We start from the raw sequence: 23086 nt of genomic DNA, 5'->3' as shown, positions 1-23086 counted from the left end.
GGTGGGGGTGGTCAGGGGAGGAGGCTGATAAAGACATGGTTTGCGTGTGTGTGTGTATGAAAGCAAGCCCCTGAGGCCTGACATGGGTTTGAAAGGCATAGCACGGGCTCTGTCCTGCGCTCGCTATCCTGAAATACACCCCCCCCCCAAACACACACACACACACACACACACACACACACACACATATATGGAGGGAAACCCTCTCTGATTTCCTGCTATTACGCCCCATTAAAGCAGCTGTCAGTCCAAAGCCAGATGATAGGCTGACACAGATGAGGAAATATCTCCAGAGGTTTGAAACCAGCCCAGAGGATCTGGACTCGCACTGGTGTTTAACTTAGTTTGAATCTGGCCTAAACCCAGATTACAGTTTATATTTACAGAAGAAACCATTGTACAGGCCTCGGCCCTGCAGCAAAGCTTCTCTGTCACTGCAACATTTTTTTTTAATCATTTCTCATTTTCCAAAGTGACTTCCAAGGAAGTCTAATCTAAACCTACAAATATTATTATGCAAATGAGGAATTTTGTCTGCAGATTGCAACCATACTGAGTAGGAGATGCAGCACTTCAATTGAAAAAAGTCTAATTATTTGACCTACAGAGTATCCAGACTGTCAAATCAAATGTATTATTACTACGTTTCTCATACCTATCTTTGGAGTCACTTTACACTGCTGATAGTGTATAGTTGTGCGACAGAAAGGTTGGTGAAAGTTTTAACGTATGCAATGTCGACTGTAGCTCATTCAATTAATCAAAAAATCAAAAAAGTATTTAACAAAAAGCAACTAAGTACAAGACAGAGAGCAGGAACTACACAACCAGGGAAGTTGGGGAAAAAAAGGATTTGAAGTTTGAAGGTGACTTTGTCGAGTTGTGTGAAAGATATAAGTTTCCACTCCCAGTATCTACAAACAAAATGTCTTCAGCGCTTTCTTGTCCATTTGAACAAATAATTACTCTACAGATTTAAATTTGTAACTTAAATGGGGCTTAACTACACCAGGACGGGACCCTTTTTCTGGTGCTACTTTTTGTTATCCATTATTATTACATTTAATAACAAACTCATTTACTGAGTTGTGGAACATAAAATTTATGCTACAGTTGCAATTAGGATTACACTTATAGAAAACAGGTAGAAAAGTGGGGGTAAATTAGCTTTAGCTAAGGCTTGCTATGGCTCACTGGCTAGCTTTAGGTAGCCGGAGTCTCTACGTGTTTTGTAGTCTCTGCAAATTTTACATGCTGTTTTGTTGTTTTTGTAAATTACATTTCTATGTCATAATAATTTTTATATTATCAAACCTTTGTGTGAGAGAGATTCTGGTTTTTAACTAAATTCTGACCATAAATTGCTGTGTGAATTTGTGTAACCTGTAGTGTGTCTTTAATATACAGCAATTGCTTGGAAATTCATGGTGAACTTTAAATCCTTATACTGATGAGTCAACATAAGAGGGAATACATTTAATACTTCCATATGCAGACATGCTTTTTAATCACAATTACTGTATTTCATATAATTACAGTGCAGACTTCCCTGATGAGAATATAATATGTGACCCACTGACAGCTACATCTTAACCACTCATTACCATTTTTGGAGCTCTAATGCTCTGACATATTTAAAGTCCACTCTGCATGTTTAATAACGGCTCACAGTCCGCAGAGCACTGGTGAGGGCGGAAGGAACTTTGAAATTGAGACGGGTCAGGTAAAATATTATCATGATCTGGTAGAGCAAAAACAGAAATCTCCATTTTGTATAGAAATGAGCAAAATGATTGGCAGCTGCTGAACAAGCATAAATAAACAGATATCTCGGTGTATGTTTGTATGTGTGTGGTTGTGTGTGTGCAGTCTTTAAAAGCTGTAAAAGGAGGCAATGTGTACAGTATATTCTTGCTAATACGTGTATGTGAATGTTCCATATTCATGTTTTCATATTTAGATGTGTGTAACCATGTTTAAGTGTGCACATATATCTCTTAGTGGGTGTGTGTGTGTGTACTTTTTTTTTTTTTTACTTTGGATAGGAGTCACATTCAGATCAGAAACATGCTGACCAGGCACTCGGGGCGATCTAATTGCTGGTCCGGAGGCCTGAGGGTCTGGGGTGGAGGACAACTAATTGCTGGTGATTATAAACCTCAGAGCAGCGGCTTGGTGTCAGGTTTCCATCAGAGAAACACCAAAGATCACTCACAGTTAGAAGCACATACACGTGCACACATACACATACACACACACACACACACACACACACACACACACACACACACACACACACACACACAGAGTGATAAGCACAAATGGGCATGTGTGTCCATACAATATACACACACCAGCTCCAGGCTACTGAACAAATTTTTTAAATGCTGTTGCTGGTGTGTGAACCCCATTTAACCTCAGATACCACACACACACACACACACACACACACACACATATATATATACTTTCATATCTTCAGTGCACACAAAACTGAATCCGCACACATGGTAAAAAAAAATTAAAAATACAAAATCTATGAGTAAAGCCTCATTCCTCCTCTGCAGCACGCAAACACAAGTACATAATATATCTTATATAAGTGATGGTAAATTCATCCTTAAAATAGAATAGCTCAACATAGTCTCTCTCTCCCTCTCTCAGCAGCCATAACTGTAACACACACACCAGAGTATTTCTCAGGATGAAAAACTAACAACACACTGCATTCTTCCCTAAGTGTGTGTGTGTGTTTGTGTGTGTCTGCTTGCTGTATATGTCGACCTTTACATCTCTAGTTTGCATGAAAAAAAGTATGTTGAGCAAAGTGCATATAATAGCATATACATTTATACAAGTCTGAGTTTTTTTCCCCGCAGCCATCACCTGTTAGTGTAAATGTATTGCAAATAATAGAAATAGATAGATTGCACTAGAGCATGAAGATAAAATCAATGTTATTATTATTGCTTTGTTTGATTCTCTGAAAAGAAACAACACGGATGTGACATGCAGCTCTATAGAGATGAAATAGAACAGAATAGAAATATATTTCTCTCGGTGTTGTATATTTTTCGTTGCAGTTAACGCTCTGTTTGAGTAAATGAACCGATACTAAATTGGACAGCCACACACTGAAACTAGCATTTCCGGTGATTTCCGTTTGTTTCACGTGCCCCTCTGGAGGTGATCAGACAGCTACTGCACGCTTCGTGGCACGTGTGTGTGTGTGATGAGAGTGTGAGTGCACTACCGTTTCTTTAGCGCACAAGAACACAGGGAAAAAGTAGCCTCTCGTGCAGTAGAGGCCAAATGAATAAAAGCCCAGATCCAGAGTCTGTCTGATCTGACATGGTCCACGGGAAATTTATCAGTAAAGTAATCTGAAGTATTTTAATACGCCGCTTAAAATCTGATGTGATGTGAGCAGTAGAAGTTGGTGAAAACTTAGTCGAAATCATCTTCCTCACAGAACAGGCCATAACCCCACAGAGCCTCCAAAAATCTTTACATTATGCTTCATTGTACGCCTTTTAAGGCCATTTTCCTTAATTAGACGTGGGCCAAACATTTCTTAGCCTAGTGTGTGTGTGTGTGTGTGTGTGTGTGTGTGTGTGTGTGTGTGTTTTGGCTATAGCCATAATAAAACGGTGGATCTTTCAGCTATTCGCTGTAGGTAGAGGCTTTTATTTTGTTACAGACTTTCAGTTTTTGAAAAGGTCTTTCAAGAACACGTGAGGCAACCCGCATCCATCTCAAAGGATAAGACTGTCTGTGTGTGTGTGTGTGTGTGAGAGAGAGAGAGAGAGAGAGAGATGCAGAGGGCAGAGAGTCCTGTGTTGGCAGAGTGGTGGACGTGGTATTTTGAAAACACGGTCATAAACTTACCCTACCTGAAATAATCCATTTTACAGAAGATCTCTTTGTTTTTGATGTAGCAGCTGCTGTGCTGACGTAGTGACGTCCTGCAGACCGAGCACTCCAGACAGCGCACGTGCCAGATCAGGTTGTTCACCTGCAAAGAGATACCGAGCGTGTCAGACACACACTGATGAGGTCTCACGATGTTGCTGAGTAATGACTTCGTCACACTGTGAAGTTTTTGGATATATACGTTATTCCAATAGAAAAAGCACACGCGCATCTGCCACTCAGTTATGATCTCATCTTCGATTTCCCAGTGAGGTTAATAAAAAATAATCCTCTTTATATAGACGTAATAATACTTGTTACAGGTAAGTTTTATTACCTGGAAAATACAACCAAAATATTTCTTTAAAGTGATGCTCAATAATGGGTTTACAGTCATTATATGGATCCTCCAATTTATCTACGATGTATCATTATCAGGGACTTTTCATCAGCCTGTTTTGTGTGATTCACACTAACAATATTTCCGTTCTACTGTAGTACATTTTCCGTAAGTAATGACTAACATTGCTGTTGAAACACATGTAGGCTATTGCTTGTATACCAACCTATATTATCTTATTGTTATATTGAGAAATATAGATCCCTAACAAAAGCAATTTACTTAGGCCTTACCAACGCTTTCTGGCACTGAGTGAAATATTTTTGATTTAACAGCAATTATTTCAACAAAATGAAGAAAAAAAAAACAGTAGTAAATAATAATGGTCAGGTGTGGTGGAAAACAAGAGACCAATCTGTAGAAATGACTGAGGAAATGACTGAAATCATTTTGAAGTTTTACAGATAGAGATTTTACATGAAAATTAAAATTAGTCTAATAATTTAAGGCGAGAAGCAGGAGGGCTTTCCTGTAAAATGAACAGTTAGAAAAGGTCCAGACTGCGTAAACAAAGTCACGGCACATGTGTGTGCTCTGTTCATTTTAGAATATGATTTGTTAAAAACGCAGCTTTTGACCATTATGCTGCTCAGTAAACTGCTTATGAATGCATGCAAATGCTTCTAATAATTATGGCAGTCTCTTCTACCAAAATTTAGAATTTATGATAATGATGATATTTTTCTAGATTTGTATGAATTTACTTACATAGGGTACATTTACATTTAAGACAAAAAATTAATAAATAGGCCTAAGTGTTAGCATATACAAGAGATTTGATAACGTAGGCTATTATGTAAGATTAGATATTGACAATTTTATCAGTTTTTTAATTTATTTAGATTTTGTAAATTACTTACCAAAATATTTTCAGTTTTTCAGCTGTATTTAAAAAACACATTGTAACAGAGAATATAGCTACAGATATTATATTAATAGGCCTAGCCTTTGATACAACAAAAATCAATTATTTTCAGTGTTATTTATTTCATCTTGAGAATTATTTTTTATGTAGCCTAAATATTTATTTTGCCTGCACTTAGATATTTGAATAAAATTTCTGGTATTAACAATATTACCCCTGTGTTATCTGTGTTGCAGGCTGAGAGTCAGATAATAGACTAATGATCCTCACACTTCCTGACAAACACACCTATCCGCGCGCGAGTAAAGACTGATAAGCACGTGAGCGCACGCGACAAGACGGGACATATTGAGACTGAGGCAGAAACAGTAAAAACCAAAACATCCCTGTTGTGTCTGCGGTCTCACAAACCCCGTCTGTCGCTTTAACTTTGTTTCCGAAAATGTTTACTGCGGCGATAACATCAGTTAAATTTATACACAGCTTCTCTGAGGATTTCAGTATTTTGTTTTTGTTCTTCTCACAACTATAAAGTAATTATAACATTAAATAAAACTGAATTATAATACAGCCTATATCAGTTCCTTTTACATAGGCTGCGATTTGTTCATATTAAAGCTACAGTCATGATTGGAGAATTTCTTTCCTCTTCAGTTTTGTAGTTTTATTTTTTCTTTGTTTTCATGTTCCAACAGTGAGAAAGCTTTAAGTTGTCCAGGCTTTCTGTTCATTCCTGAACATCAGCGTAAAAACACAGCAGGCCTGTCCAAACCAAAACAGGACCAGGGTCAACACGGCGCCCTCCTTCGCTCGCTCCTGAGCGTGTTGTGTAGTTATTAGCTGTCTGTTTATGTTAATACCACCGTAAAAAAAGGGTAAACAAATAAACAACACGCCCCCAGAAGAATATAATGTTTAGCCTGTTTAGATGGGTAGTTTCAGGCTGTTATGGTCGGCCTCTCACCTTCAGCAAGTATCTGTCGAGGATCTCCAGACCGCAGCTGGCGCACATGTTCTTCCCGGTGGAAGGCACCGAGCTGGTGGTGGAGGTCGGCGAGCACACGGAGGGGCTGGACGGAGTGCTCGGGGACGAGCGAGTGTCCTCCCGCTCCATGTTGGACCTCTGGGATTCTCCGTCCGATTGAGACTGCAAGAGGGCATCGGCACAGCTCAGTAACACACAGACCCGATCCTCATCCCCACAGTGCCAGCGTGCACATGTCGCCATTTTCATCACAGCAGTGCGTGCATTAATTCACACATTCAAAATGATCATTTACACCAATCCTAACTAAATGTCCACATTTCATGGATGCGCACGGGGCCACGCTGGTTTCTATTGCGCGCACTGAATGAGCCATAAAATGTCAAAGCATAAATAGGCAATAAAAGCTCTCACCATTGGCGCGTGTTTCGAGTCCACACTGCAGCGCGAGGCTCCCTGTGTACTCTGATGCTCCGTAGAGATCACCTACAAGACAACGGTCAGTAAACGGCAAGTCTTCATCACTTCTCCCGTCTCATCTTCAGCTGAGAAATCCTCGGGAGACATTTGCAGCTCTTCAAGGCTACTCCTATATAAAGTAGTTCTGACAATAAACCCCGGTTAAAACTGTTAAAAGGGCCCCCCGCAACAAAAGGCACATTTTAATGAAGCTATTTCAATTTGGATTGATTTTTCCCTGCCCTTAACCCATGCCTCTCAGAATAATAGTATTTTCCTCGCAATCCAGGACACGAGAGTGGAGGGGGGAGAAAAAAAAAACTACCTGTAATTACAAATAGCTTGAAACGCTGTGGATAAGAGGGACTCGGAGTGTCAATTTCAACTGTCAATCAGAAAAAGGCAACGGGTCACCCAAAGAATTGCAAATTTGATTTTTAATGGCTGTAATTAAAATCTAATTCTTCTCAGGCGAATTGGCAGCGCTCGAGAGGCTCGCGGACCGCAAATCACGCTATTCATAACAGAGAGGCGCGCGTGCCTCTTCACAGCGGCTGGCGCGTGCAGCTGATCCCAGTGCACAAGCAGTGATTCTTGTGACATCACAGGGAGACAAAAACAAAAACTCACACACGATGCTGCGGGCTGCAGATAAACTGCAACAGCAGATCGCGTTCAAAAGACAGAGGACAAACAATTTTTGGCGAATCAAAATTATTTCACATCGAGGTCACTTATTGCATCGTTATACCGCAAATCACTAAAACACACCACACACAAAAAATGCCAATTCAGTCCTAACTAAACAGCAAAGGCCCAGGCAGCGTCTCCAATTGGAAGCATTTACGCACAAAGTTGCAGCTTAAGACGAATGTTTTCCAAAGTGTTACTACCTGCTTCGTGGGAATTCCGTCGGACAGAATCTTATTTCCCTCTGAGAGAGGGGACAAAACTTCATTTTTCCAGTACATGAACCCCTGCGGTCTCACAGCGTACAGTAGTGTCTCCAAACTCGGTGCGTGGTATCAGGGAAAGAGTCGGCGATGGGCGTCAAAACTTGTACCATCCGTACAATACATGGATTCTGGTGCAGCCTTTAACTGACGCACGGGTTTGCTTTTTCTTTAGCGCAAAACTGTTTTCTCTGTTTGAAACACACTGCTGTGCGCGATGCGTCTCACTGCCACTCATACACAACACTACAAAAGTTTTGAAGCTGTGCAGAGCCGAGGAGTCGCTTGCTGCTCCTCAGAGAGCCTTATTTAGAACAGAAAGATTTCTTCCTTTCCCCGTTTCCCCCCCCCCACCCCACCCCTCTCTCTCTCCACTTTTGGGAAGGAGTCTGACTACAGGAAGTGAATCAAATTGAGGGGCTGGCAGCTTTTACTCCGAGGCTTCATAGGTGCAGGGGGGAGACTGCAGGGCTGCAAAGACGACGAGAGCGCAACAGAAAGAGAAGCAGGGTGTCTGTGCAGAGCTGCAGTGAAAGTTTGCGCGGCTCTCTGGCCTGCCTTCTGGTTAAAGAAGGGGGAGGGCGAGGAAAGAGTTTCATATGCGTGAGAAGGGTGGACACAGTTTGGACAGAAACTTACTCAAACTCTGCTGGTGTGTGTTTGATATCTCAGGCATGTATAGCGGCTGCCAGAGGAAAAAGAAAAACCCAATTGCCGTTTATTTGCTACTAGAAATATACAACTGGTGCTGAGTGGAGGCAATAATGAACGTAGATACTCACGCACAAATAGACCGTTTTATAAACAGTCTCATTACGAAGAGTTAGATTTACCTTATATTCAAGTTCAGCAGTTTCTACACTGGAAGAAAAAAAATAAAGATTGAAAAGAGAAAAAAAAAGATCATCATGGATTTATTCAAATTTCACGGTGTAAAATAGTATTTAATTCATTAATTTTTGTGGTGTAATCATTTGCTCTCCTGTTTAAATTCTCATTAACCTAATGATTTTACTGCTAGTTTTTATAAACAACTAAAAAGAAGTTGTTTTTCTTTCGTCCTTGCACCTTTTCTAATATATTCAAATTCTGCAAACACATTATGAATTCGCAGCAAAATATTTAGGCCATGCAGGACAGAAAAAATTAAAAAATAACCACGCATATACGATGCGATTTATTAATTTAAAAATCCATATGGGTCTTTTATTTTGACACAATTGTCAAAAGAATTACGAAAAAGGATCTTTTTTTGAAATGTATGCAAACAGTAGGCCTGGAGGAGCTGATGCAGATGAAACAGAAAGTCTCGGGGTCATTTCACCAAAGGGAAGCTGGGTAATTACAGGATGTGTATGAGCCCACACACCGGTTTGGATCGATGTGTCAATCATTAGGATTTTTTTTTTCCTCAAGGATTCCACAATTACCTGTAAATCTAGAGTTTAGAAACTATCCTATCAAAATAAACCAGACCTTAAAAAATAATAAACGTCTTCATCATTCTGGAGGAGAAATAAATGTAAAAATATTTTAACGAATAGGGCTTTTTTTTTTTTATTAAAAAACAGATAAATACACACATGGAGGAGAGATCGTTCAGCTGATCTAATGGACATCTGAAATATTCCGGTGAGGGATTTTACAACAACAAAGAAATAATAATTTAAAAAAACCGACTGGGTAATGTCGAGAGGTAGAATTTGATTTCTTCAGTGCGAACGAAATTCTGTTGTTTAATCTAATCCAGCGACTCTATGGATCTCTGTCCCTGCTGCAATGTTGTCTAGACTAATATACGAGTTAAATACTCTTGGTAAACAGTGGCTCTGCAGAGCTTTGGTTCTTCACGCCAACAAATTCAGTCTATAACTTCGCCAACATTCTCTGTCTCTTAAATGCCTTTAAAAGGGTTTTTATAGCTTCACACCAGCAGGGAAACACAACTCGGGTCACACCAAAAGCACTGACAACACACAGAAATCAAAAACAAGTTTTACATTTTAAAAATGAGTTTCCACATCAACTCCATATACAAAAGGCCGACCACATATTCAAATTAATTACAAGTTTTTTGGGAGCTGCACAAAAATGAATAAAAATATGTAATATTCAGTGTGCCTGTGGGAAAAAGGTAAACTGCACCTGAAAACATAATGGATGGTGTAATAACCAGGATTATCATTTATTACAGAAAAATGTTGTGACATTGTGGTGATTCTGATTGTGTGGTTCCATACGTTTTTTAACCCTGCTTTCATTAGTATCCTAATGAATCATCTGCCATTAATGAAATGCAGCTTTTTAAATTTCTTAAGAACCACTACCATAATATTAGCAACAACTCATATGATTGAATCTTGTACTTTGAGAGCAATCTATAAAATGTCATAAAGCAACACACTGCAGATGAGATATTTAATTACTTTTAATTGAAAATAAAGAGAGTGTGGCAAGAGAAATCCCACACTCCATACACCACACAAAAGTTAGTAAAAAGAATTTGACCGCAGTTGTATAAAAATTGGATCCAAGAAAAAAAAAAAAGCAAACGTCTAGGAAAATAACAGGGAACTTCAAACAAAACCTTAAAACGTATACTAAGTGTTGCTGAGTGGCTTGTGACTTATCATTTCAACTCCATTAATACAAACCTGTTATAAATCTTTTTATTTCTTCCTTTTCATTGGCGTCTTGAATAAAGACAAACACTGAAAAGTACGCCCCACAAAATGTTTTTTTCTCATTTAAATAATATGATCTGAAAGTAAAAACACATGTCAAAAACAGTAAAAGAATCAGCATTTAGACTCTTTAAAACATTTCTTTGTCCGATGGCGACTGCGCATAACATGACTCACCGCTGTTTGATTCACCTGCGTTAAATCTCTGTAGAAGTGAGGGAGCAGACTGATGAGGGATCCAACCTGCACGGGAGTCAGGTATGGGCCATATTTAAGACTAAACAATAATGAATGATACTGTACCCCAAAATAACTAAAACACTTTCGGTACTTGTCCATGATTGCTGTAATTAATCCCAAAAGAGTCTTGAAAGTATTTTTTGAACAACTTCAAAAATCTTTTATTCCCAGATAGGTTGTGTAAAGTCTGTATAGTATCTAGTGTAGAGTCTGTTTGTGTGTAAGGGGGGGGCAGAGGTGTGGTAAATGGTAAGGGGGGTTGCGGGGGATCTCCAGATTGAGCAGGAGGATGGGGTCATCTCCTAAACTTGCGGAAGGGCCTGCTCTGGTTATTGTGGTGTGATTTAGAGTAGGGCTCCCAGCGTTTCCTCTCTGGCGGTTTGTTGTAAACGTAGGCCGACGGGCCCGAGTAGTCATCATCTGGATTCTCCTCCATCATCTGGAGCTTGGCCTCGATGGCGCGGATTTTAGCACTCGTACTAGAGGGGAGAAATAAGGAGAGAGAGAGGAGATGTAAGGGGGAAAATACCAGTGTTGGTACTGACGGTGAGACACGAACTGCGTAATGGACAGATCTCGGCTCGGGCTGAAGGGGAAAAGAAGAGGAGTCCGTAGAGCTCTTAGTATTAAGAGAGATAAATGAAGAAATAAAAAAACAAAAAAAAAGAGTACAAGCAAGAGATTACCCGTTGTGCTTCAGGAAAATGGAGGAAAATCTGTATTTAAATAGCGGAACAGAAGTTGAAGGAGATAGTGAGAGGATATTGTGAGAAAAATTACGGTGCAGCTGAGAGGAAGAGTGAACGAGGGAACAAGTGAGTGTGTGAGAGCGAGGGAAAGGGAACATCTAGAGGGGGCATCAGGGAAAAAAGCCGGAAAAGAGTGTTTATATTTCCTCTCTTGTGCTGTGCGGAACGAGTGATTTTGAAGTTTACACTAGAATCGAAGTGTGCAGCTTTTCCTGAGAAGAAGCCCGTTAGCCCATAGTTTGCTCCACGCGCTGGCTTGTTTCGGCAAGAGTTGACACTGTGAGCACAAGAGGCCTTGTACAGACTGAACAGTGCTCCATTTGACTGGCGTACTTTCAGTGTGTGTGCACATCTGAATGTTAGGTTGCAAGTGTAGCCACAATAATGGAACATGTTATAATTTGCTATGACAGAACTTCAACACTTCCACCCAGACGTTTCTGGAACCAAAGTGTTGAGTCCAAGATGAACTCAGTTTGAACTGAGGTTTGTGGTGAAAGCAACCAACCCACAAACTCTCCTGTAATAATTTCAGGACCAAGCCTGAGTAGAAATGGAGAATGTGTGAAAGGTTAATTAAAGTATCAAGATGCTCAAAGAGAACTCGTTTGTACAGTGTACCATCCGACCACATCTGCGGGGACAATTATTCGTAGCTGGTCAGAGGATATGATAATTATTCTCATGGGGATAACGGTACACTCTTTTGGATGTTTCCATGACAGCATTTATGGCTCGTGAAAAATACAAACTTGAGAAAGAAGTTCAAAACCCCGCAAACTTTCTCACCTCCGTACACCTGGCTAATTGCTGCATCCATCCACACATACTAAATGCTATACTGACATTTAAGAAAAATTAAAAGGCAAAGGGTTTTTTTTGAAAAAAAATTGAACTTTACTGCAACACAGCGTCTGACCATGTCATATTTAGCCATCTTAGTGTGGACATACTCTGAGAGGAGTGAAAATGCTGTAGATGCAACAATAACTATGGCGTCATGTGTATTCTGTACCAACCTGAGGTGATTGGCTGTTACGGGTCCTTCCTCTGCTGCACCACTGCATGACGGTTCCAGGCTCGGGGGCATCGTCTTATCGTTACGGAAACCTTCAAACCTCTACAGATGATACACGTGGCCAAAAAAGAAAAAAAAAAAAAAACAATGACCCACACAAAGAGTGATGGACAGACAGATGGAGGGAGACAAACAAAGGGGTAAAATACCAGATAAGACAGAGACAACTGGAAAGCCACAGAATACACAAGGTAAACAGAAGCAGATAGCTAGTGGGATAGACTAAAGATCAACCTCTGTCCTATTCAGACATAGTACCTTGCATCCAGATATTATAGTATTTGTGTTCCTGCTAATTACACAAAAACGTGAGCATCACTTGTTTCTCTGTGCCACGGCTTGTGTCAGTCATAAATTCACTGTCAAGAGGATTTTGAGTGCAATGACAGCTATATTTATATGCACCTGAGATACATTTTAGTGCCAAGTTTGAACAGGACCAATAGCAGTAGAGAAAGAGAAGCAAGCAGACAAAGAATAAGCAAGAGTCATGTCAGCCAGACATGTAGAGAGCATCAGACCTCCTAATAAATACTGACAGCAGTTCTCTGGAAAGCCAGCTCCAGCTTCTTCCCACAAAGATGAACGTTATTAAACCATAGCATTGATTTTGTTTGTGTCTGGTCAAACAGACAGAAACCAAACAGGATCGTGCGTCCAGCTCACGTTCACACCCTAAGGCATGAGGGAGGATAAAAGTGGGAGCAGCTGAAGACCAACAACCAGCGTCTGCACTCATTCCTTTCAAAACCACCTTCCAAACATCTCCACCAGCCAACACAGAATTCTTGAAACCTGTGGAGAAAGAAAAAAAAAAAAGACAAAAACAAAACAACCGTCACATGATGGGTATGGGTATGAGAAAGAGAGACCTCAGCGTTTGGTGCAGCAGCAGCCATTGGCAGGTGTATGATGCTTAGAAATAATCTGACAATGTTGCAGCTGGTGGACGTGACACTGAAGCAAGTTAAGTTGCATTGAGTTACATACATGTACAATAGCACACACACCATATTGCATTGTGTCCCAAGAAATAAATAACATATATAGCCAAGAATAGGTCTTAAACAATGACCATTCCACCAGCCAGGACCCTTCCCTTCCACGTATTTCTACAGGCATGTAGCTGGAATGCATAAAAAATGTCCCAACAGTTGCACGTTAGATTTTAAATAGCCTACACTATAAAACTTTAGGTGTTTAACATGTTATAGTTCAGCGGACTTCAGGCTAGATCATGAATACAGTCACAAGAATGTTTAGCAAGAGGGTTAGTGATGATGAGATTCTAAGTTATAGTCAGATTATAGTCAGTTTCACATACTAATGTAACTAGGGCTGCAATAATTATTTTTAGTCTAGATTATTCTGCATATTATTTGCTCCATGAATCGATTAATCATTTGCGCTTTGAAGGATCAGAAAATAATGAAAAATGCACCAAGCTATTTCCCAAAGCCCATTTTGATATATTCAGTTTGCTTGTTTTAGTGGATCAAAAATCCTCACTTTATTTTTATAGTTTAAAAAAAAAAGTCAAACAGCCAAACTTTTATATTCAAAGTTTTTGTCATTTTAGCTTAAAAAAAAGGCTTGAACTATTAATCAATTATCAGAATAATTAATGTTCTGTGGATTGACTAATCAATTTATCAGCTAATCATTTAATCTCTAAATGTGACACGCATAACACACAAACTGGTTTAACTGTATAATGATAAATATAAAACAATACTGTAATGAGTTAAGACACAATTGTTAAAGTGTTGAAATAGTAGATTTGGAAACCTATGGATGTTTGTAAAGAGTTGGACCAAACACTTCAATATTTAAACGTTCATCAACGTGATTTCCTCCCTTTCAAACCAGTGTAATAAAGTCAAGATGTAAGCCTGGAAATCTGACAAGGACTTCAGCGCCAAATGTCTCTGACTCACTTATCCCAACATGTCACTTCTCGGGTTAGAGTCAGTGAAGACAGGCTCGCTAAAAATTAAAATATCACATTCAGCTGAACATGAGCTGGCCCCATTGGTGGAAAATTGCTCAAATATTACTGGTGTAATAAATATTACACTGTAAAAGCTGGTGACAGTGGCAGTTTCACAGGCCGATGTGCTCACATCGTCTCCTGCATCAGGAGTATCAGGACAGCAGCACTTCAACATAAGTGACAAATTTTGATTATCGGCCTTGGTGAAGTAGAACCATCTTCTACAGGAGGGGTTGTGGAATATATGACTGCCTGACAGACAAGTTTGGTGACTATCATTCATAAACCTCTAACCTAAGCTTTTCTTCCCTTGGTGACCGAGTGACCGCAAAACACACTGGAGTTCGCAATCATAGTAACGGACAATGTGAGGACATTTCTGATTGAAATGTTCATCTCTTGCTTGTTAAAGCATGCCGATGAAATGAGATGAAATTATGTATCTCGCAATTCATCTTTGCCATCTGGGCCAGAAAGGGTGCTCCACTGCTGGAGCAGCTTTGCTCATACCTGGCTGTTGTGGTTCCATCATCATATTAACAATGCCCTCTATCCGTCAAGGATATGTCTAGTATGTAACTCTTTCAGGACAACTGAATATATAGAGTTTAATTTAACAATAAGGACAAAAGATGAGAGAGTACTGAACCCAGTGTCTTTGTGCAATGCAAAACTGGAAACAGAGAGATGCCCGTCATGCTATTCACTTGCTTCCTCACTCAGCAGCTCAGCAAACACATAAGAGCATGCAGTGATTCACTTTCTCCACGACAGAGATGTTGATAGGCTGCTACATGCTTAAAATCTTCATGGGGCCCTGACGCTACTTCCAGTATGTCATGTACTTGCAGACAGAGACAGAAAGACACAGACGGACACCAGTTTCTTCCAATAAAAATACATTTTAAATAAGATATGCAAGACACATCAAAGAAGCTGTCGCTCAGTGATGCAGCAACAGTTGTTTTTCCTGGGAAAAGAAATTCTGACTGATGATCCAAATCCAGACCCAGCTTTGTTAGTACTGAATCTGCGCAAACCCAATTCATACAAGAAATGAAATGAGGCCATTGGCAAGTGTGAGGGAACAGAATGAAGAAGGTGCTGACACTGAATTAAGGAGTGAGAACTCATTTTTTTGCATTTGAGCCACCGAGTGATGCAGACAGATTGGTATTAAGGGAACATTTGGGATATAAACAGCTAAAATTTATTTGAGATTTATAACAGCATCAGTAACCAGAGCTACTATTTTTGGTGGGAGTGGTGGTCTGAGCCCAACCACAATGAATCTATGAGCACATTTATCCTACAACGTGTTGTCTCAGAGGCGGCAGCGTTGACCTTGACCTCACTCTACTATGTGTTTGTGTGTATGTGTGTGTGTAGGGCGTGATTCGTCTCTATACAGGATATCCCTTCACCCATTGCCAGTAGGCTGTCTATTGTTAAGAGACAAGCATAAGCTGTGCTGGGATCCCACTGCTCTCCATGCACTGACTACTGCAGTAGTAATGTGAAAATCCAAATCAACAGATGCTTTTAATAGTTTACCAGTGGTACAAGTGCTGGCACAGTCACAAATGTCCTTCATCATAAGAAAATTGGTTAATTCTCCAAAATTTTCAGCCTTGTTTCTATCGATGGGCTTTAGAAGATGTTACCTTGACTTTTTTTTTTTTTTATCTCTGAAAATCGTTTTTCTAATGCACAGATATACATTCTGTCTGTCACCCTATAGAGGAGACCACAAACTGCTGCCACAATCACAGTGTCATAAATACATTTTTATGTGCCTTAATCCACTGAGCCAGAAGGATTTATAAGATTTTTAGTTTTATAGAATGGAACAGGAGTTTGACACTCACCCTCACCTGTGCGTGCGCCCAGCGCACGACCAGCTTCTTGGACAAAGCTAGCTTCCCATTTAAACACTGGATCGCCCTTTCTGCCTCCTGCAGACATTCACAGAGAGAAAAAGACAAACAGATTTTTTTGCAGTTATGAATGAAAATCAGCCTTGATGATTGCACTCCAGTCATTAAATCATTAGTCTTCACAACAGAGAGATAGCAGAAACAATAATACATGATGATGTGCCCCACTCTGCCTGCAGATAGACCACAACGGACGTGTGTGCATGTGTGTAGTTTTGTCTAATCAAATGAGCTGAGTGGCTTTGATGCTAAATTGCATTAATGAAGTACTTCTATCCCTGTGTGTGAGTGTCTAAGTGTGGGCGAGTGTGTAAGATAAACACACACTTCCTCTGTATAATCCTTTTGGGAGGGCTTTATATCCCACTGATAGACACTAGCTGTGAAACTAGATGTTTATCATGATCCCCAGGCTCACTCCAAAACAAATACTGCCTGCTGAACCTGTGAAGCTAAGCGGACTCCTTTTAAGTCCTTTTTTTTAGAAATCTGGTCCACTTCAGCAAGACAAACAATCTGGTCATGACTGCTTGAAGACGTCTCATTAAGTTTATGGGCAGTACATTACTACTCTTAATATAAGGACTTGATTTGATAAAATAAACCTTGTCTTAGGAGTTTGTGTAACACACATCAATGCAGACTCAGCAGTATATCAGCACACTATTGTCATGGTCTTTAAAACGCAATATCTGTGGTCTAACATTGGTCTAAAATTAATATTACTGCCTTTGTTTACAAGAGTTTCACACACACACAAAAAAAAACGAAGTTGGTGACACACATACCATGTTTTTACAAAAGAGTTAGAATTTATAAATAGAATTTGAATTTAAAATATATATAAATATAAACTTCATCTTGCATGTACCTCTCTGGTGCTGAAGTTGACAAAGCAGTAGCCCCGTGGCTGTCCCTCTAAAGGCCCAGACTTATGGAACAGGAAATCAAACTGTTTTACTTTGCCAAACTTCTCCAACAACTTCACCAGGTGATACCTGCCGAGAGAGAAATAGACAGAGGACAGAGGACAAAATGTAGGTCAAAAATGTTGGCTAAATCAGGTTAATGTAGGAGATTATATGTATTTATTATAAATATTAATTAAATAAAAACATAAAATACAAAAATCAGTATTTTGAAAAATGTGCCATATCAGACCAAATTTAATCTACATCTATATTATGATCACCAACATGCACTGTGTACAGTAGGCCTACCATATGAAACAGCCACATAGATCTGTTCCACACTGTATTTGCCACCCTACATTCTCTGAATGTGTCAAGTGGGGCTAATGAGAATGACAGCTTTCTCTCCCTGACACCTTTTTAGCAGCAGGCCAGATGGTGAGGCAGGCCAGTGACAGTAAATCTCTTATTGAGACAATGCTGAGGATACAGTAGCAGGACAATGAGGGAATAAAACAGAGGAAGCCTCAAATCCCCCCTGAGCGCCGAGCTCTGCACAAACAACCTCCACTGGCTGTGTGGACTTGCCTGGGACTGTTGGGCTGCAGATGAACGTAGATATGTGGTCATCGAAGAGATTTGCAGTGTGTGCGAGTCTGTAGGTGTGTGTGTAACTGTCCACTGGATGGCATGGGAAAGAACATTTTTTGTGACGGTGTGAATAGAGCAATGAGTTCAGGGTCACATGAAGACTATATTTGCTATATTATTATATTGCTACTGTATATGACTGTAAATAACCAGATGCTGATGGCATGTTTCCAACACATGTGGAGCAGCAGGTGCCTTACTGTCAAAGCAGTCTTTGAAATTATAACAATGTGCAATATTCTTATATTTGTGCGTGAAAAATATGGGATTGTCTAATTTTCTCATGTATCACAATATGAATGGTCCCAAATTGTTCGATTGAAGTGTCCCAGTAAACAAGAACATTGTTACCGGGGCACTGAAACTGAAGCAGCTTAATGGAATTGAACCATCATTCATTCTATTATTTACACCTGTGCCTTTCCTGTTGTGACATATAAAATGTCTTCTGTGAAAAAGGCCATTAAACCCAAAACAAAACTGAAAAAAAAACAAACAAAAGAACATCTTCCCGTGTTGTTGTTTCAGTGCTGTTACCTTGTGTAACTGTCCAGGCCCCAGAATGACGCCAGGTGTTTTGTATAGCTGTCCAAGAGGAATTAATGATTCTGCCTTTTATTGTTCAGCTGATTGTTATTTAGAATCCTGACGTGGTTAGCATGTGTGTGTGTGTGTGTGTGTGTGTGTGGGGGGGGGTGTATCTGTCTCTCACCACAAAGACAAGTGTATGACGTTAATGTGCAAGCGTGCATTTATATGTGTGAATGGGACACTGAGGGTGAAGTGTGGGTTTAGGCTACAGGTTGTACTAATGTCTTCCACCCTTCTACGACTCCCTGGAGGGTTTTAGGCCAAGGAGAATTTCTGCTTTTCCCAGACAACACCCTGTAAGTCCCCTCTGTGAAGGTGGCTCTTCCTGCACTAACCCCATTTAAAACAGGAAAACCTCTACTGAAATACAGTTAACCATATTACTTATAGCTCTTATAGCATATCTGTACTCTTATATTAAAATAATTTGCCTTTGCACTTTGTTCACCCCTGAACCTCTGCAACACTGATCAGGAAATGAGAAATGCAGTCATTTCAGCCAAATGCAACTATGCTAAAATGCTGTAATGCATTAAGTATGGCCTTTTACTACTGGTATACCTTCAAATAAATACATATATAAATAAATGTGAGAAAGATTCGATGCCAAACATTCTAAGAACATTTTTGGACGCTGGTGGACTGAACCACAATGGGCTGCTCCTCTTGGGGGCTGTAAAAACCACCGGAGGAAGAGGAGGAGAGGGGGGGGCGAGGAAAGGGAGGGAAAGGTTGGGGAGAGGGAGAGTAAAGTTCAGAGAGGGGATGTTGACGGTAAGGTGAAAGGTGGAGGAAGAGGGGGAGAAGTCAAAAGAAGAGAGGAGGTGAGAAGCCAGGTAGGAGAGATACATGAGCTAGGAAGCACAGAAGAGGAAGGAAGGAAAAGGGAGAAGGGCCAAAAGATTTGGTCCAGAAAAGTGCAGGTCAGAGGGGAAAAATTAGGGGGGGGGCTCTCTGACAAGGCAAATAACTGCAACTTCTACATATTTTATAAACATCTCAGCCTGCAGTCTGAGTAAGATGATGGTTGCAAGTGCTTTCATGAAAAAAAAAAAAAATCACGACAACTTCCAGATACAACACAACTTCAAATGTTGCAAGAGGGCCAGAGAGAGAACAAAGAGGAAGGGGGTGATGGATCACCACTAATGATAAATTCCCTCTTTGAGCAGCCAAAAGCACAAAAGCATGAATATGTGGTGAAAACTATGTTTACACCTGTTCTGTTTCTGCTCTGTGAGAAGAAGGATGTCTATCTCAGCTGTGTGAAGCTCTGAGAAGATTATTTCAATGGTGAAGAGTAAAAAACATGTTACTGATCTCTGGTCCTTTGACGGGTTTACATCATTGTCTTCACTGAGCAGTTACTGTAAAAGGGCAATTGCAAGACTGCAGATTTCTCATAAGAGACTTGCACAGGGAGAGAATATAAGGAGAGGATGCAACACAAAAATGGAAGAAAAAAGATGTTTTTCACATACTTGGAATAAAAATTTGTCCATGTCTAATCACATCATTGTAAGATATGAGCCCTACAAGAAACTTTAATTCCTCTTCCAGCGAGGAAACTTGAGATCAGCCTTAACACAGGCCAAAATTCCTCTGTCTGACAAGAGGACAGCAAAATGAAAGTAACTCCTTACCTCATCACATCCTAATCCATCTAATACTTCACCTTGACCAACCAGAGAAGAACTGGATATCCTCGCTTTATATTGAAATTAACCAACTGTTCTTCCAAATAACTGACTATATGGACACAATACCAGAGAAAAGAAATAACACAATTAACTAGAAAATTCCAGGGAAATTTTGAGTGCCACGGGGGCTACTGCCGGGATGAGTACATGATTTATTTCCAGTGTTCAAAAGTCACCCTGATCATATTCTGGTTTTGAGAAATGTCTTGATATAAAAGACTCTGATATAAAACAATGTCACATCCCTCCATCATGTATTATGTGGGAAATATTTCATATTCTGTGTTGTTTTTTTTAATAAAACAAGAGGCAACATGTCTTCAAACTGGCATGCCCCGAGGCACTCCTCTCAGCTATTCTAGCTGTAGAGGAGTGCCTTGGAGCTGAGCACCCGTGGCACTAATTACACCTAGGAATCCATCAGTTAAATTCTAATCTAGATTTAATGACTACCAACTTATAGCACAAAATTTTAAGTTTTTAATGAACTAAGAAAAAAATCTTACACATAAACAAAGTTTATTCACTATTCATTTTATATTTTGAAAGCATGTGCGTACTTGTGTGTGTGTTGTTCAATGTATTTGCCTTGTATTTGACTGAGTTTTGGTTTGGTGTACTGGGACAAACAGATTAAGTACTGCATATGCTATCCAGGAGCTAATTAATCTTCCCAATCAGCATCAGGGGCCACGGGCATTTCTCTTGTTTTCCCTCCATACTGTGAAGCAGTGGCCTATTTAAGGAGAAGTAGAGCAGAGCAGGGAAAGGGGAAGGAAACGCCTGTCTAGACTCCCACCTTAGCTCAAGCCCATACATTCTCCAGCAGCCCCCACAGGCACACAAACACACCCCTCACCCCGAAAAACTACCTCCTCTACCTCACATTGTACGTAGGGGTGCCACCCATTCTCAGATTTGGAGTTTTGCACACACATCCCCACACACAACTACAACAACTGGAGGATGTTTGCTTGTATATATGATGTCGTGTAAAGCGAGACACGCTAATGATCAACACAGACACCTCAGTGTGTTATAGCCTGCACCTCTACCAGCTGCCACCCAAACATCAACTGTGTACTTAAACATACTTACATACACACACACACACTCTCTCAGACACACGCACACAATCAGCTCCAGACTGACACAGAGAGAGTAAACAGGGCAGGTGAGTGAGGAATGATGGCTGCTCCTTAGCACAGCAGGTCTCCACGCCTCGCTGCCTCTCTTTCACACACCCAGCCCTGTCTGCTCAGTCTCACCCTGCAACACACACACACACACTACGCACACAGTTAATCAATCATATGTGCACACACAATGCATTGCCTCTCTATGAGGCAGAGGCAGGCAAGTTAAAAAGCACTGCTTCAGGTTCATGCCATGGACTGCTTAACCACCTCCTCAGATCGAACACTTGTTACTGCTAAAATCAAACAGTGACTTTGTTGTTCATTCAGCTGCCCGATTTACATGTTTGAGTATGAAAATTTGTAGTAAAATATAAATTTTTTTGTATTATAATAACTTTTAATGTCTTAAAATGTGACGGCTAGATTACAGGACAGTAATTTTACTGTTGCTCTGGTAGTTTCACATTTGATCTGATCTGAAGCATGTATGTAGATGCGATAAACTGACTGGGATCTCTTTCTTAACCTACAGTCACACACTCACTGCTATGCTGATGTTTGCTAAATAACATTAGATTAACTCACTCTGTGATTTTGGGATCGATGTTGCCTATCCACAAGCGGTTTCCGTCATGCGCCACACTCTCTGAAATAATGGAGGCATTTTCCACCGTCTCTGCTGCAGACGACATGTGTCTTCTGTGGGACACAGAGACATTACATTTACAAAGAAAAGGCAGAGATAATGTAACATTACTGTATGTGTCAGTGTAGAACCATTAGGATTGTTTAAAGAATGATGGCAGTAACCTTATGAACACTGCAATACTCAAAAGCCACCAAGAAAAGGCAGGTGCCAGTGCACAATTCATTTAACTAAACTGTCAATTGGAAGCAAAATATGTCTGGGATTTTTGCACAAAAAGGGAAGTAAAATATTGCATTATAGAGAAATTAGCACTATGGGTCAAACAGGCAATTTCTAGTCTGATCTTGGTCAACGTAATAAATTTTAATGGCATAATCAGATCACTCATTTATTCCCCCTTTTAGCTGTTTACAATGAGCGTATTGTTGATGCAAAATGTTATGTCATATAAATGTCAAACAGTAAATATGTTACATGCAAACATACATACAAATCAGTGATGGGATATTGGTCAAAAACGTTCAAGAAACACACTGTCTGTTTGCAGTTTAGAAGTTAAAGCAGTTTGAACTGAGTCAGGGAATTGTGTAGATTAAGTTATTGTAACTCACGGGGTCATCAAAAGCAGGTTGTTCCTGCAAAACCCTAAAAAAAAACAATTCTCAAGTTCTCTCGGTGGCTTGCCACCAGCTAACGTTAGCTTAGCTAAAAGCAGGCTAATCGACCGATCACTATCCGCTCGTTGAAGGCGTTAGCTGGCTAAAATGGATCCGAGTGTGTGCGGTGAGACTATTCCAATCACCCGGGGAGTAATATATTCAGTTACAATTATTTAAATCTATCAACTAAACAGTTAACCATACGTTTTAGGCGAGCAGTTGGTTACTAGCAGTAAGCTATCTTAGACATTATCAGCTTACCTGCTCGTTCTGTCAAACTTCCTCTTATAGCAACTGACTTCTTCGACTCAATCTGCTACTGATCCCACTTTCGGGATGATTCTGCTACGTCAAAACGTAACACTAATCATTTTAAACATTTTTTCTTTTACGTTTTCCTCCTGTAAAACGGACGAGTTTAGCTAGCTCGAAAATGAACAGTCGCCGTCTGACAACAAAGGCGCGGGAGTATGTCGTAGTTTGTTTAGCTCTATGGAGAGTCGAGAGGAGGCGCTCGGTTTAATGTTTGGT

At 40.1% G+C, this 23086-nt stretch overlaps 2 protein-coding genes across 6 annotated transcripts in view; both read right to left on the bottom strand.

Annotated features, from left to right (window-relative positions):
• Positions 1-7889, bottom strand: part of lhx6a (LIM homeobox 6a) — a 15306-nt gene extending 7417 nt beyond the window's left edge. For 3 of the 4 annotated variants that reach the window (XR_002760521.2, XM_023401500.2, XM_023401501.2), the window contains exons 1-4: positions 7515-7889; positions 6577-6648; positions 6142-6324; positions 3894-4015 (exon numbers count right to left, since the gene is read on the bottom strand). Coding sequence is in view for 3 of the 4 variants with exons in the window: in XM_023401500.2 (XP_023257268.1) it covers positions 3894-4015; positions 6142-6324; positions 6577-6648; positions 7515-7592 (455 nt within the window). In the remaining variant the exon portion in view is untranslated. The remainder of the gene's footprint in view (positions 1-3893; positions 4016-6141; positions 6325-6576; positions 6649-7514) is intronic. The other variant, XM_087172733.1, reaches the window with a different exon arrangement.
• A 2095-nt stretch (positions 7890-9984) lies between these two features.
• On the bottom strand, positions 9985-23042 carry rbm18 (RNA binding motif protein 18). 2 transcript variants are annotated; one of them, XM_023401504.2, is made up of 6 exons: positions 22817-23042; positions 21833-21946; positions 17127-17253; positions 16187-16273; positions 12267-12367; positions 9985-10977 (listed from the first exon to the last, which is right to left on the bottom strand). In XM_023401504.2, the coding sequence occupies exons 2-6, from the start codon at positions 21937-21939 to the stop codon at positions 10794-10796; spliced, it is 606 nt and encodes a 201-aa protein (XP_023257272.1). In that variant the 5' UTR covers positions 21940-21946; positions 22817-23042; the 3' UTR covers positions 9985-10793. The 2 variants fall into 2 exon arrangements, with proteins under 2 accessions (XP_023257272.1, XP_023257273.1); XM_023401505.2 differs by having other exon boundaries at positions 16193-16273; positions 22817-23040.
• Between the last annotated feature and the right edge of the window lie 44 nt (positions 23043-23086).

This window comes from Seriola lalandi, unplaced genomic scaffold (genome assembly GCF_002814215.2).
Source record: "Seriola lalandi dorsalis isolate HSWRI2012SDOR001 ecotype SW California unplaced genomic scaffold, Sedor1 jcf7180002053686, whole genome shotgun sequence".
Taxonomy (NCBI): Eukaryota; Metazoa; Chordata; class Actinopteri; order Carangiformes; family Carangidae; genus Seriola; species Seriola lalandi.
Note: the sequence above shows the minus strand (reverse complement) of the source record. Positions and strands in the feature narration are given on the sequence as shown.

Coding starts and splice junctions, on each gene's coding strand:
- rbm18 (XM_023401504.2), bottom strand. CDS start 21,939: ATGTCGTCTGCAGCAGAGACGGTGGAAAATGCCTCCATTATTTCAGAG. Junction 17,254..21,832: donor ATCGATCCCAAAATCACAGA/GTGAGTTAATCT, acceptor CTCTCTCGGCAG/GTATCACCTGGTGAAGTTGT. Junction 10,978..12,266: donor GTAACAGCCAATCACCTCAG/GTTGGTACAGAA, acceptor TCTCCCCTCTAG/TACGAGTGCTAAAATCCGCG.